Source organism: Gasterosteus aculeatus, chromosome 21, assembly GCF_964276395.1.
Source record: "Gasterosteus aculeatus chromosome 21, fGasAcu3.hap1.1, whole genome shotgun sequence".
NCBI classification, from domain to species: domain Eukaryota; kingdom Metazoa; phylum Chordata; class Actinopteri; order Perciformes; family Gasterosteidae; genus Gasterosteus; species Gasterosteus aculeatus.
The window spans coordinates 20,253,491-20,269,135 of NC_135708.1; the positions used below are offsets into that span (position 1 = coordinate 20,253,491).

General features: G+C 47.0%; 1 protein-coding gene across 19 annotated transcripts in view; it reads right to left on the reverse strand.

The window, feature by feature from the left end:
• Positions 1 to 611: 611 nt before the first annotated feature.
• Positions 612 to 15,645, reverse strand: part of tnikb (TRAF2 and NCK interacting kinase b) — a 30,340-nt gene continuing 15,306 nt past the window's right edge. For 2 of the 19 annotated variants that reach the window (XM_078096229.1, XM_078096227.1), the window contains 17 exons: positions 14,588 to 14,866; positions 13,109 to 13,273; positions 11,940 to 12,176; positions 11,227 to 11,333; positions 10,972 to 11,087; positions 10,750 to 10,841; positions 9,612 to 9,793; positions 9,331 to 9,445; positions 7,745 to 7,865; positions 7,268 to 7,450; positions 7,025 to 7,168; positions 6,700 to 6,834; positions 6,378 to 6,478; positions 5,917 to 6,066; positions 5,179 to 5,338; positions 3,037 to 3,176; positions 612 to 2,902 (listed from right to left, as the gene is read on the reverse strand). In XM_078096229.1, the coding sequence (XP_077952355.1) occupies positions 2,819 to 2,902; positions 3,037 to 3,176; positions 5,179 to 5,338; positions 5,917 to 6,066; positions 6,378 to 6,478; positions 6,700 to 6,834; positions 7,025 to 7,168; positions 7,268 to 7,450; positions 7,745 to 7,865; positions 9,331 to 9,445; positions 9,612 to 9,793; positions 10,750 to 10,841; positions 10,972 to 11,087; positions 11,227 to 11,333; positions 11,940 to 12,176; positions 13,109 to 13,273; positions 14,588 to 14,866 (2,511 nt within the window). In that variant the 3' untranslated portion in view covers positions 612 to 2,818. Of the gene's footprint in view, positions 2,903 to 3,036; positions 3,177 to 5,178; positions 5,339 to 5,916; positions 6,067 to 6,377; positions 6,479 to 6,699; positions 6,835 to 7,024; positions 7,169 to 7,267; positions 7,451 to 7,744; positions 7,866 to 8,091; positions 8,516 to 9,330; positions 9,446 to 9,611; positions 9,794 to 10,375; positions 10,542 to 10,749; positions 10,842 to 10,971; positions 11,088 to 11,226; positions 11,334 to 11,939; positions 12,177 to 13,108; positions 13,274 to 14,587; positions 14,867 to 15,645 lie in introns of those variants that run through there. The other 17 variants (XM_078096238.1, XM_078096235.1, XM_078096237.1 and 14 more) reach the window with 12 other exon arrangements.

The following is a 15,645-nucleotide window of genomic DNA, read 5'->3' on the forward strand; positions in this document are numbered from 1 at the left end:
TTTTCATCAATATACATATTAAACCCATCTGGAGGTGTTTCTTCATTAGTGAATATAATGAGCATTTTTTATTTAAAGTAACAACTTTAGTAAGACATTTCAATTTAATTTCTTACATTATTCTAGCATATTTCTGGGTGTAAATAGTAGTAAATAGTTAGTATATTCGTCCTCACCTACCGGGGTAACATTCTAAATCTGTGTTGTATTATTGAGGGTTGGCAGCGTTACACCGTGAAAAGAAAGGTACAAAAAGAAATGCAAAGCAAGTTTTTGGAGCTTTTTTCTTTACAGATAGCACCATCATCTGGTCAACATTTTAATGTTTATTTTTTTACACTTTTTTATTCTTTTAGATCAACTTGTCAGATCTTACAGCAAATTGATAACTAATCGTCATTTTTTTCCTGCTTCAAATGTACGTTTAGTTCATTTAACTTTAAGTGACTTAAAAAGTACACATAACTCTTACATTAGAAGCTCCAATGATTAATTGATTCATAAGAAGACTTTGATCAGAGATCAACCCGTTAAGTGTGTGGCAGTTTTCAATGTTCTTTTATTACGCTGCAACAAATGTTTCACAGTGAAGAAAGAGAGACGCAGAAGTGTTGCTGTACAAGGAGAGGACATTTATTTGTAGTTTCCAACATCACAGATGTGCATCACCAGATTGAGGTCGTCTTTCGACTGATTCAGACCAGGTGAAAACATACAGTCGCATGCATGTCACACACCTGTGCACGCACCTGCTCACACACGCACACACACACACACTCACAGGCTGGGAGCCGTACATACGTTCACAGTCTTGATACGTACAAAAATTGAAATACAAATACAAATAATACCACAATAAAAACATTGTATTTTTTTTTAGAAATTCTTATAGCTATGTTCTCTATTGTGTAGAAAGACAACTAAGCTTCAAGTTTTTTTTGTCTTTCTCTAAAATGATCGGTAAGATATAATGAAAATTCTTACAGTATATATATCTTTTTATTATTTTCTCTCGGTCTCTCACGCTGACCCCGCCTCCTGACCTTTATTCACAGGTTGCTGATTTAATGCGAACATCCTGCACATGTAAAAGGCTTCAGCTGGCCGCGAAGCGGCATCGCTTGCACCGATCGCACCCATTAAGATCAATGAACGAGAAAATAAATCAAGTAAAGAGTTGATCCGCTGTCCTCTCATACAGCCGGATCACAATCCCACAAACACCGGCCTTTACGGAGACTGGGTAGATAAAAAGGAAAGTGGTCTTTATAAGCATTGACAAAAAAAAAGCTTAATTTATAAATCTAAAAGGTAAACGTGTGATTATGCAGTGTACAATCTTGGTTTAATCGTGAGATAAAAAGCCCACATGCGAAGCAGATTCTTACAATTTTCAAAAAAACTTTCACTTTACAGTTCAGTGTTGTGAGGAAAAACAAAAGCATCAGAGAAAAACGCCTCAGGACTCGTGCAGCGTCTACAGTCACCAGTCCGTGTATTGCCTTTAAACCTACAATTCATAACAAGTGACGACAGGTAAAAACGTGTTTGTCACCATGCAAAGATGGCACAGTGATGAACTACGGAGAGAGGAAAGAGTCGGAGTGCTGACCAGACCTTTGTCTCTGCTCGCCACAAAATAAAAGAAGGGAAAAAAGCATCTGAGGATCAGAGCTACAGAAGCATGACGGAACTAAAATAACAGACGTTTTTTTTCTTCAGTTTCCCTCATATACATTTTTGCAAAGTCTGTCCTCAACATCAAAGTGAGTATCTACAACAAGTGCGGCTACACAGAACCAGGTGGGGGGGGGGCGACAGACCGAAGGGCTAGAAAACCTCCAGATGATCCACCAAGTTCCTCCCTAAAAACAAGGTGGATATTTGTTTTTTTGTTGTTATTGTGTTGCTGTTGCAGCAATAATACAACATCTACTAGGACAGAGTAGCCACAGCATCCTCAACCAGCGGTATAAAATACCCCCCACCCCCCGTTTTCCTTCTTCTCTGCTAAAGGGGGACGGTGTGTTCACACCGCGAGCATCGAGCCCGTTGACAAAAACACACAACGGAGCGACGAAGAACAAGAGAAGGAGAAGACGCCTCTGCAAGGTTTTGCTACAAGTTTTGAGAATAGAGCTGTTGAAGTGGTCGAGAGGACGAAGACAATAACGGCATTTACGAGCTGAACATCTGATCAGGGGAACCAAGCTTTGCCTGAAAATGACGCGCTTCCACGTTTGTTTTTCTGTTTTGTTTCTGTAAAAGGTCTCATGTCCATAATTAAATGCATGAACATGAAACAATACACGTAAGTACATAAATATTATATATAAATGTATTAAAAAGGTAAAAGATCATTCCAAGTGAGAATTGGTGTGTGAGGCGACATCAGGGACACGTCATGTTTTTACACTATGGCGCTAAAATCAGGGTTCCTGCAGGGCTCCTCCTGAAAGGCCTTTGCGTCCACAGAGATCTTTCTCTTCCTTTGACAAGACTCAGATCCGTGTTTTCGTCTTCTATTGATGCTACGTTAATGACCAGCGATGTTTGCTCGCAGTGTGAACACCCGCTGAGGACGCGACAATGTGCTACACGGAGAACTTCTCCACGGCTCACCACACAGTCTAATGGGCAGGTCTAAATAAAAAAAGACTACCTGGCATGATGTCATTGGGGGGGGTTCAACTGTTCATACAGCAGCAGCACACACACACACACACACACACGCGCACACACACAATGTCCTCCTCTACCGGTGTCGGGGCGATGCTCAGAGGGACGAAGAGGAGGGCTGTGGGTCGACGGAGGAAGACTACCAGTTCATCATGGAGCTTCTGTTGAGGGTCATGAAGAAGACCTGACTGCTGCCTCCAGAACGCACCGAGGCGAAGAAGACCTGCAGGAGAGAGGACGTGAGGTCACCACCAACACCAAGAAGCACCGAACGCTGAACCACGTGCGAGATGTCCACCTTCCACCATGCTGTCAGGTGGAGATAAGTCGCAGACGGCCGGGCGACCTCCGACCCACCTTGTCGTTCCTCTCCGACAGGAACTTCAGTCGCTGAGCTCGCTTGTGCATGAAAACTCCGTCGAGGTGTCCCGTCTCCACGGAGCGGATCTCAATGGCCTTCTCTCCCCAACCCATGATCTGGTTGGAGTGGATGTATGCTGCAGGGACAGGAGAGGACACACACACACACACACACACACACACACACACACACACAGACACACACACACACAGGGAAGGGACAGGAGAAGACTCAGAACCAGTCTCACACCCAAGCCAGTCACACACTGAGGCCTCCTCGCCTCCAGGGAGATTATTGCAGCAGTTTCTGACTGATTTGAACGGTCGCGACCTCTGAACTCTTTGATTCTGGTGTCGGGACGACGTGGACGGGGGTTTGCTCGCCGGGTCGGTGTTTGATCTTAATTTAAATAAAAACGTGGTTTGCATGTGACATGGAAGAGTTAATAAACAGGATCTCGTTCCACGAAGGTTGAGCCAATAAGATCAGGGCCTCGGCGGCGGAGGCCATCTTGTTTCGGCGCTACACGTCTAAAGGGTCCAGGTGATAACGATGTGCGCCGTCCTCTGTCAGAGAGTCAATGTCCAGCGAAAGGTCTCTTTAGTTTGTCCCCCGTCTCGAGGAAGGAGATCGACCAGCAGCTCGTCCTCAAAGGTCGTGTCGCGGGATAAAACCACGATTGCACGATGTACGATTGTCCGAGGGGGGGAGGAGGGGGGGAGGGAGGGGGGGAGGGAGGGGTAGATGGGCTTGGCTGTGAGAAACTCTGGTCTCTGATAGTAAAATAATTACACACAGACATGTTAACAGGAGATGATGTGCCTCAGGACACAGACACACACGTTTAATCAGGACATCGTTCACCCACATCTGAGAATCAGGAAGCATGATGGGAAAAAACACACGCAGGCTCTGATCGACTCGGATCACGAGATCCGAGATCCATCCTTGATGTGCTTGAGTTTTTAATATGTGTGCTGATCAACAATATTCATTTAGATTCATAGAATAATTGATAATTAATAGAATAATTTGACTTTTTACTTTGATGAAGTTGTCAAAATAAATTTGTTAGAAATACGGTTTTTTTTTGAGCTTGTGTCACCAAGGACGGACGTGTGGAACGAGAGGACAGCAGACAAAGAAGAAGAGGTATTTAATAAAAGTGAAGATGAGTGTGTGTGGTGGACGTGGTGCTCTGTGATTGGCTCATGCAGTCGATGGATGTTCAGGTTGTAAATATTTGGTCACCTGTCAAAGTGATGAGAACATATTAAGGAAGTTCCCCACGTGGGCACTAGATCTTCACGCTGGTGCTTCATGGGAACACTTTGTTTCACGCAGGTTTTTTATGGACAACATTTAAATTGTCATCTTTACATATTGTACATAATAACGTGAACCGTTTGACCACTTATCTCTAATTTGAGTTTTATATCAACCCTTTGCTGATTCAATACTTCATATAAATTAATAAATTATGATCTTGTGTGTTTTGATTGGCACGTGAAAAATAAGAGACGCATAAGATCACGTAACTTGAATTGTTCTTTAGTACCATTTAAGTAATAATTTGATTTAGCTCATTTTTCAGCTTCATAAAAAGCATCACAGCAACACATTTAGGTCACTACTCTCTAAATAACACATTTTAGTTAAAACTGTTGAAAATAGGTTGATTGTATAATTTAGAATAACAATTGTAAACAACTATCATACTATCTTGTACTATTATCTTCCCTTATTCACCAAAATAAAAGCCCAGAGCCAATTCTCATTCCACAGAGTGTTGGCGTGAAGCAGCACAGCGCTCGGGTTTACGTGGAGGATTTGGGCTCCGACTCCATGTTTTCATCACGTCACCAAATGAGGCCGCACGGTCTGTTCAACCTCCCCAAAAAACCCGAAACCCTGCCGCACTCCTTTGAGCAGGAAATGAGACAGGTGAGGCCACAGCCGGAGCTTCTCGTCTAAAGGTGTAACTGAAAGCAGGAGGCGGGAGGAGAAAGAGGAGTGCTGCTTTGAACGGAGGAGGTGTGGTGGAAAGTAGTGAGGGTGAAAAAGATGACCTGCTGACCCCGCTTACAGAGATCAGAGGTCAGGTGTCAGGGGAGAAGCGGGCTGATCGGTTGACGTACCGACGGAGGTGGGCATCTCGCCCCACTGCAGCACCACGTCTTTGGTGATGCGTCCGTAGGTGTTGACGTAGACGCCCTCGTCCTCGTAGCACAGCAGCATCTCCATGCCGTCCGTCTTGGGCAGAACCACGATGGCGTGCGGGGTCACCTGACCCTGAATCTGCCGGGGCAACACACGGGAGGGGGGTTGGAGGGGTTTGGGCAGGGGATTAGGAGCTGCTGTGAGCCTACAGGTGGGTGGGAGGGTGGATGGGGGGGCGGGGGCGGGGGGGGGGGGTCCTGGACACCACCCCCTCCCTCCCCTTCCCCCACCCTGAACCCCCCCCCGTCCCGTCCCGTCCCCACCCTGCGAGAGAAGAAACTGCTGCAACAATGGAGTCTCCCGCTGCCTCAGACACACAATCACCATGGAAACAGACAGGAGCACAGCGAGATTCATGACTGGCAAATGTGAGGCGGTTGCCGTGGTTACCGTCTCCTCCCAGCGGCCCGTCCCTTACGGTGACCAGACCGGGGAGTTGGAGGACAACGCGGCGGCACCTTTGTTCATTCACTCATTTATTGACTCACCCATTCAGGCAGCCAATCAATAATCCATTCATCCATTCATCCACCTTTTCACTACGTCACACTCGTCCTCTGTTAACGATTTCACCATTCACTGGCTCACTCGCTCTCTCGAATGAACGTAGCGGGACACACGCACACGCCACACGCAACACGCGCACACACACTAACATGTGAGGGGAGGTAGATGTCGTAAGGGTTTCCAGAGTCCACGTCAATGACGTGGAAGCCGACACTGGATCCGTAGATGACCTTTAACCTCTGACCCTCTTCCACCGTCAGGTCGACCAGCTGCGGGCGATGCTGCAGGTCGGTGAACGACTGAGGAGAGAATCAACAAATCAGCAAAAAACAACCAAGAAAGAAATGTCGAACATAAACACAATGAAATACAGGTTGACATCAAAATTTATATTTCTTTGAGCAAAATCAAGAGTAATTTTCTTTATTTGTATTAAAATCACTACGGTTAATTGGTTAATTTGATTGTTGATTGAATAATCCATTGTTTTATCGCCTGGCGGGACAAATGGAGGATAAACAAACATCACATTGCTCGCCGCCTTCTGTCTTGTAGAAATCACACATTCTCAAAAGCTCGTTTACGCCTCACGCGTCTTTGCACATCTCACCTTGAAGGCCATGAACTTGTGATAAGGTTTAGGCGCCCAGGCGTAGATCTCCACCGCGTTCTTCAGAGCGATCACCAAGAATTTAATCCTCTCGTACTTCACTGCAGGAGGAGGCAAAGCAACAAGACTCAATCCAAATTAAACAAATTGAACAGTTAAAGAATATTGGTGTTGCCTTTTTGACTTTACGAATCTGAATTAAATTGAGTTTAGTCACCCAATTACTCAAAGGATATAAAGAGGAAATCAACCCAAAGTCCCCACGACGAAGGTGTGTGTACGGGTTCATGACCCCGCAAACCCCGCAAGCGAGTTTTCTCACCGACTTTGTAGTGGACGCAGCCCTCCAGCTCCCCCACGGTGATCCAGCCCTGTTTCTTCTCCACCTCGGGGTCGTTGTGTAATATCCGGTTCCTCAGCCAGGACAGGTAGTAAACACGTAGCTTGTTCTTCTTCCCTTTGGAGATAAAAACGTTAAATCTGTAAATACCCTCGGGCTCACATTTTATCAGCGACGCGACGTTCTGTTTTAATTAGAAACAAAACCTTTTGAGATATGAGATCCGTTTCTTGCACTGTGAAAAGAAACGCTCTTCACCTTATTTTTACTGCAGTAAGTAAAAGCAGCCCGTGTCCGTGGGACCCACCTGAGATGGTGACCAGGACGTTGAGCCCCTCCAGGACGTCCATCTGCTGGAAGCGCCGCCGGTTGATCAGGTTGTAAACTTTCCCCTGACCGCTTCGGTCCAGCAGCATCAGCCCGTTCTCCGTGCCCACCAGCAGATTCACTCCTGCACACACACACACACACAGATGTTTGTAAGTTCTGTCTGTCTGCGTGTCTGTCTGTCTGTCTGTCTGTCTGTCTGTCTCTCTCTCTATCGGCTCACCCCACAAGGCGGCGCAGAGGATCTCGGAGTTGAAGCGTTTCTTGTACTTGCGGATCTCCGGCGTGTCGCTGTGCGGCCGGATGTTGGTGGGGTTCACGTTGACCACGGAGATCTTCCGGGCCTCGTTGAGCCTCGCCTGCTCCAGATCGTGCTCGTGCTTCAGCAGCTCGTCGGAGAACAGCGCTGTGGGAACAACCGCCCGTTTGCGTGAGCTGGTTTTAACGGGGGGCATTTGAACGCACCGCAAATCGCTGAGAGGTGGAGGCACAGCTTGTTTTCGTTTGGAGTGAATCCATTTTTATTTCAAGTTACTATGAAGAACTGCAGTGGTTTTGGTGTCCCGTGTGGAGAAAATGCTCTCTTGACTTTACAATGATTCAAACTAAATGTTTGAAATATTCAGTATATCAGAACAACTGTGACGTTGTGATGAATATCTGTCAAAGCTCCTTCTGAGCGGCGGAGGGAGAAACCTACCCGAGGCCGAGATGTTGTCTTCGTCGTCGTCGTCGTCCTCGGTGGGGGAGGTCCCGTACACCCTCGGATCTACGAAGGGCGTGAAGGACGACTTGGAGCCTCCGCTGCTCCCCATCCCGTACTGCAGAGCACAACGACAGAGGTCCACGTCACGCTCAGCAATAAAGGACACCCGGCGCGTCCAGTGAAGGACAAACGAGCCGCCCCACGGACGTCCTCGCCTTCAGCCCGTTGATGAAAGAATAAAATAAAACTTTGAAGCCCCAACTGTCAACGTTTCTTTTATTTTGTCAGCTTATCCTGCTTCGTGTGGTCGGAACACTTTCTGGATCAGAAGACGGGAAACGAGAGAGCGAGACGAGGGGGAGAAAAACAGGGAGACCGAGCGGAAATAAACAGGGCAGGAAATTAAAAGTGCCACATGGTGAAGTGAAAGGTTCCCTTCAGCCAGCCGGCTGCTGGTAATTTCCCACCCTGATAAAAGGACCAGTTGGTGACGGGTTGGTGGACGGGGGGACGGGGGGGGGGACGGGTCACAGGGTGCTGGTCTGTCGGGATCAGGTGCGGAGTGGGCAGCGGTGGAAGGGAGGGTGGGGGCAGAAAGTTGGGTGCCGCTCCACCTACTTGCGCCCCAGAGGCGTCGCCTGGGGAGACCAGGGGGGAGGGGCTTAGCTGCACCAGATCAGGGAGATTGGCGTTGCCGGGGAACAGATTGGCGCTGGCGGGAAAACTGTAGCTGGCGGCAGAGCTCCGCCTCCGTCCCCCGCGCCTCTGGAAAGAGAGAGAGAAGGGGGGCGGGCTACTGTGCAGCGTGGCTGTGATTGACAGGTCAGGTGAGGGAGGGAGGAGCCCTGCCGAGCGTTAGAAAGGTGAATATTTTCTGTCCATCTTTTGGATGTTTTGGGGAAAAGCTTCTCATGAGAACGCAGAACGGTAAACCGCACCGCGGTGGTGAACGAGTTAAGACGATCGCTCTGCTAGATGACAAGATAGGAAATACAAGACCTTTGATAATAAACATTGTCTTAATATTTTAGGACAGCAGTATTTCCAACTGCTTGTCAGTCAAATATAGATGGAAAAATATTGTGTTGAGCTTCGTGAAGAACGTTGTCCACTGTTTCCTGGCATCATACAGACTTCTATTACTAAAATGTCTCTATGTGTAACATATGTGGGAATAAATGGCTTCTGATTCTGATTTAACAATAAAATAATCTGCAAAATATAAAATTCAAATACTAATTTTTATTTATTTCCATTTATTTATTCAGGTTTTTTTTATTTCTTAAAATATTATATATGTGTACAAATATCTGTATGTTTCTGGAATAATAAAAAAAATAAGGAGTAAATTAAATTGGAATATATTATATATAGTATATATTTAAAGTTGTTTTCCCTTCTCTTATATTATTACTATTGTTGTACATACATATTTAACGTGTATATGTAGATATGTGTATATATTTATGTATATTTATTGCTATTTACTGCAGAATCCCGTCACTGGACAGAGGAAGGAATAAAAAGTGACTGTCGGGCGAGTTGGTCGGCACTCAGGTCAAAGGTCGGAGCGGACTCACCTCACGCATCATCAGCGTGCTGTCCTGGGAGCTGTTTCCGTACGAGTCGTGGTGGGCGTCGTTGTGACCCCCCGTCATGCCGAAGGCCTCGTTGGCACCTTCGCTCGTTGCCGGCCTGAAGGGGAGGAGCCAACATTCTTACTCCGTAATCTTATTCATGTGCTTCTGCGCTGTTTAGCCGAGGGAATGGTGATGAAAACATGACAATCCCCCAACTACCAAAGCCACAATGTGTGTGTCTGTGTGTGTGTGTTTGAAGCCAGTTGGGGATCCCTACTCACATGATGCGCGGTATGTCGCTGACAGCCACCGACCCGTCGTTGGCCCCGCCCTCCCCCTCCTCGTCCTCGCTGCTGTGCGAGTCCTCGCTGGAGGACGAGTAGTCCGTCACCTTGACGGGGGGCCGGCTGGTCTCCTCGCCCTGACGCAGCTCTCGCAGCTCCTTGGCCAGAGCCGTCAGGTCCTGGGGGGGACGGAGGAGAACCGGCAAGGGGGGGGGCAGGGGGGGGTCAAAGGTCAAAAGAGATCTCCGTCTGGGACGTTCACGTTCATGCAAAAAATGAGCATTAGTGCAAAAGTGCAGGTATCGATCTCCCTTCTTAAGCAACCCAATACTATGACTCTTTATTATTTTAACTAACCAACCATTTCATACATTTGATATATTTAATATAATTATACTTTGAATACATTTCATATTTGATTTCAATATATTTTTATTGGGTTTACTTCTGCTGGCTCTTTTGTCTTTACCCTGAAATAATTTTACAATCAGAGAATATGCAGCTTAAAAAATATATAAAACAAGCAGGGGATACAAATAAAAGTTTTGTACGATTTGTGGCACAAGCTGTTATTTATTTTGTTTGTATGGGGGGGGGGTCATGCCTCAGTGCACGAGGGCCGTCATCAGCAAAAAGGGGGTGTGCATGTGAGAGGAGGGGGACAAGGAGGGGTGAGATTATCTTACCAACTCCTCCTGATGAGAGGAGATCAAAAGGGAGGAAGAGAGAAAGTGACACCAGATGAAACGTGAGACACGAGGATGTAAATGACAACAGGAAGTGGATGAGATGAATCACCCGTCAATCAATCATCAGTTTTCCTCTGTAGGCAGCAGGAATGAACGGAAAAGTGAGCGTGGGGGAGGAAACCAGAGGGGAGGGGGGGGGGAGAACATCACTGACCTCGTCTACAGCTTTCTTATAACTCTGAAGGACGATGAAAGGAGGAATGGAGGACAGGATGGGACGAAGAGGAGAAAAGAAAGAGGAGGCCAAAGAGAGAGGAAGAGGAGGAAGAGAGTGAACATGAAGTTCATGTTAGTTCAGAGAGTGTTTGTCTGTTTAAGTGTAATTTAGTCAAACGTTTGTGTCTCTACATGTGTGTGTGTGTGTGTGTGTGTGTGTGTGTACTCACTGCAGGCCTGCTGGGTCGCGTCGGCTCTCTGCCGTCCTCTTTGGTCTCGTGGGCCGAAGGAGTTGATCCTTCGGTCGGAGCGGCTGAATTACCTGAACACGCAAAAGCTTTTAATAAGTGAAAGTTGACACATTTTTGGGGAACACAAAACAAACGTTGGGTTGTGACGAGGAGCAGTATAAGTGTGTGTGTGTGTGTGTGTGTGTGCGTGTGCGTGGTCACCTCGTTCGTTGGAGCCTCCCTTGGAGCTCGGGTTGCTGGAGCTGGAGGAGCTGCCGCTGCTCGTCCTCTTCAGAGGCGTCTCCATGGCAACGTCAGTCCTCCTCAGGTCGGGGTTGCTGAGGCAACACAAACAAAACGGCGAGGTGTCAATAAACAACAACAATGACACCAACAGCACTGTTGAAACTCCCGACCCCTGAGTTCCTCCCATAGCTGTGTGTGACTTTGTGAGTGTGTGTGTGTGTGTGTGTGTACCTGGCCCGTATGAGGTGAGCTCCGGCTCGAGGCCCGAGGCCCGGTCCGTTTCCAGGTGAGTGTTTTCTGACCAAAGCAGGAGAGATGGAGGTCGTCCTCTGAGGAACCTGGAGAACACACACAGCAGAGCCGTCTGCATGTTGTCTGTGTGTGTGTGTGTGTCTGTGTAAATGTGTGCGTGCGTCAGTGTGTTGACTCGTTGATTTAATCAGAGCGGACTTCCTGTTTGACAGAACTGGAGAAACATGAAGAGTTTCTGGCTGCAAGTAAAATGTTATTTCCTCTTTATAAGTTTGAATTCATATTGGATTTTATTATTATACAATTTATAAACAAATCCAATAATAACAATAAATATGAACATAAATATAATATAAACTATATATAATAAATAAACTAATAAAATTAAATCTGGTTTGAATTTAAATCAAACTAGATACTTAATATATAGTATTTGTTTAAGATATTAGGTTGAGATTTTTAGGAATTAAGTTAATGCCCCGCAGTTAACGGGGTTATAATAAAAATATATATTTTACTTTATTAAAACCAATGAAATCAGAAATATTGTGTTCTATAAACAAAATATCAGGAGAAACTCGCGACAGACACACAAAGCCCCAAAAACTGAAAAAGACACAAAACCAGAGTTCAGACAAAGAATAAAAGACACACACACGCACACAAACACACAGGTGGGGGCATGCAGAGACCTTGGGCGGCATGTCGTCGTCCTGCCGCAGCCAGGAGCTGCGGTCCAGCTTGTCGAGGGGGGGCGCCAGGCGGGTGAGGGTCGGGGGAGGAGGGGTGTCGGAGGTGGGGTCGGAGTTCTGCCGGGGCATGGGAGGCCGGGAGGGGGAGGGTGACGCCGAGGAGGAGACGCCGTGGGGGTCGTACAGGGACTGAGAGCCGGACAGACCGTGACTCCTCACCTGCACCAGGTGGGCCATCTGCACACGCACACACACACACACACAAGCAGGAAAAAGGCGGGGGGAGGAGGAGGAGGAGGAGGAAGAGGAGGGGGAGGCGTTCACGCAACGTGATTTGGGAGGAGGCGGGAGAGAAAGACAGAGAGGAGGTGAGAAGAAGAAGAAGAAGAACCACATGCTTGCAGGGAGCGTTCACGCCGTTCGTTTCAGTTGCAACAAATTTGTCCTCTAATGACCCTGAAAGCTGTATTCTCTGCAGTGACCAGCAGGGGGCGACTCCTCTGCTCCCACAGACGTCTATGAGGAAATGACTCTACTTCTCTGTAGTGACCAGCAGGGGGCGACTCCTCTGCTCCCATAGACGTCTATGAGGAAATGACTCTACTTCTCTGTAGTGACCAGCAGGGGGCGACTCCTCTGCTCCCATAGACGTCTATGAGGAAATGACTCTACTTCTCTGTAGTGACCAGCAGGGGGCGACTCCTCTGCTCCCATAGACGTCTATGAGGAAATGACTCTACTTCTCTGTAGTGACCAGCAGGGGGCGACTCCTCTGCTCCCATAGACGTCTATGAGGAAATGACTCTACTTCTCTGCAGTGACCAGCAGGGGGCGACTCCTCTGCTCCCATAGACGTCTATGAGGAAATGACTCTACTTCTCTGTAGTGACCAGCAGGGGGCGACTCCTCTGCTCCCATAGACGTCTATGAGGAAATGACTCTACTTCTCTGTAGTGACCAGCAGGGGGCGACTCCTCTGCTCCCATAGACGTCTATGAGGAAATGACTCTACTTCTCTGTAGTGACCAGCAGGGGGCGACTCCTCTGCTCCCATAGACGTCTATGAGGAAGGTATCAAAACTGAACCGAAAACCCGTGTTGTGTGATCGCACCCCCACGGGGGGGGGGAGTGTGGCATGCTGACACACATGAGGAGGTGGGACACACACCTGGGGCTCGATGGAGCGGTGCATCGGGGGGGTCCGGGCCTGCTGGATGCCGCCGCTGCTGAAGGACTCTGAGCGGGGGGGCAGCGACGGGTCCGAGATCCGGTTGGAGACTTTGTGCTGCAACGCAGGAGAAGTCTGTCTGTTCATCTTATAATGCTCCTCCACCTGACACACACACACACACACACACACACACACACACACACACAGTCGGTCACTCCCAGCATGCTTTGCGCTGTGCGTAAACGTTTTTGTTTTATCTTTCATGATTTCGGCACAGATGGTTTTCAGTCAAAGTATTCTGCCTCAATTTGAAATCACTGCAGATTAAACTTTAAATTCAGCTACTAATAAAAAATGTATTTATTATTTCTTTACTAATATTTAAAAAGGGAAAACATTTTTTTCTGTTAAAGACTTTTATATTAATAGAAGATTTTTGAGTGAATAAAAAAGAAGTCATTGAGGCCGCTGACTGAGAGGTGAGCGCGGTCGAACTTCATTGGGACATTCCTCTAGCGGGGGGGGGGGGCATCGGGTGAGGGAACACTGTGGGAGGGGAGGGGGGGGAGTCAGGGGAGCGTATCCACGTGGTGGCATCGGGGCAGATTTAGCTGCCCTACATGCGACCATGAGGGGGGGGGCTGGGAACCTGCCAGGAACACTGTGCTCACCTGCATCTATGCTGATCTATTAGCAGAAGTATTGTATTTGAATATGAAGGCCTGATCTAAATTTTGTTTTAAGTTTAAACTAATTCTTCAATTTCTATTATTATTATTTTATGTCATTGTGTTGAAGTTGAAAGAATAAAAAAAGCTATTTGAATTCAGTTAATTAAAGAAATAACTAACTTATTTTATTTTTATTTATCTAGTTTGACTACTTTTACTATTATTATTTACAGTATATTTTACTATACTATTACATAATACATGTATCATTTAAAATAAAATCAATTAACACTTAAAGTAGAGAATTTAAGGAAGCGAATGCAAACAAAACCTGTAATAAGAGACGTATGTTATATGAGAGATGACATGTGTATGATAGATCTCATCCCATCACACCACAACATGCAAAGAGCCGATCGCTCCAGAACCTCCACCAAGGAAACATCCCCAACATTCCTGTTATCATCTATAAATGAATCAGATCACCCAGAGTCAGTAACCTGTGCGAAGTGGAAAGTGAAGGTTAAACAAAGATGAATTGTTACGGTGGAACGAAAGAAGACAATAGATTAAAAGGAGGAGGAGGAGGAAATCATCTTTTTGGATTCTGAAAGTGAATCAACGCTCGCTGTGAGGAGGAGCGAGAGGATCCACATTATGGAGCGTTAACGCATGCGAGTCCACCTGGTTAGAGAAAGAACGGCGGGATTAAGGAGGAAATGGCTCCAGCCGCTCGCGTTAGTGAGTCAGCACAGATCAGAGAGGCGGAGGCGGGAAAGAGGCGGCGCGCCCTCCTCCCACTGACCCGCCGGTCGGGGCTCCGCCCCCTGGAGGCGGGGCTCCTGTCGGGGCTCCTGCGGAGGTCCTGCTGCCGTGATCCTGGTTCCGGCACACAGGTGACCCGGATGCGAGGCACATGCATGTGACCCACAGGGGGGCTGTCGTGGGCCGGGTAGGAGGGGGGGCGGCGGGGTTTGTAACCGGGGAGCCGGAGGAGGTCGCGGAGGCTGACGTCCCGCTCCGTGAAGGAGTGGTACTTCTTGGGGGGGACGCGAGGCGAGTTGCTCTGAGCTCGATGCATCACCTGGAGAGCAAGGTGGGTGTTTACAGGCGGAAGGAGTCTGCGAACCAGAACCGGGGGGCGGGGTCATGGCAGAGACACGCCCCCCTCACAGCTCAGATGATGACATCCATGGATTTTAAAAACATAATTCACTTCAGGTCCCTTTTATTGACTTGACTTGTCTGTTTATGATGATAATTATTGTTAAACATAGAAGAGTGGTTTCAGAGCACAACAATTGCTGTCAGGTTGCTGCACCTAAAAACATGAAAACCAGAGAGTGGTTAGAGGTGGAGGTGGACTCCTCCGCAGGTGAAGGTGATACCTGCACAAACGTTTATTCTCCCCACAATACAATGAACATGGAAAAAACAATCACAGTTATTCCGCAGCAAAACGTTTTATTTGATCTTAACCGTTCACAGCATTATTTTAATAAATCAGGAAATATCAAGCAATAACTTTTCTCCTCTACAAACGTAAAGCAAAGTGCATTAGTGGGATTGTTATGGTGCAAAAGTTCCATTTTTTAAAAATCTAACTAACATTTGTTCTGTTATTTAGTTTAGACATATCTTTATTTAACATCTTTTAAAAGCCATTTCTTTTACTATGAACTTAATTGTTTTTTATTCCTTGTGCAAATCAGTTTAGTAACTGCTTGTAAATTAGTTATAAGTTAAATGTCCGCAGACGAGTTTATTAAATCCGAACTATCTCTTGAACACGCAAAGCAGAGACTTCAAAATCGCGGCCAAGCGCAAAGCGCCGCGAAAACCCGCCTCCCTCGCCGCCAGTAA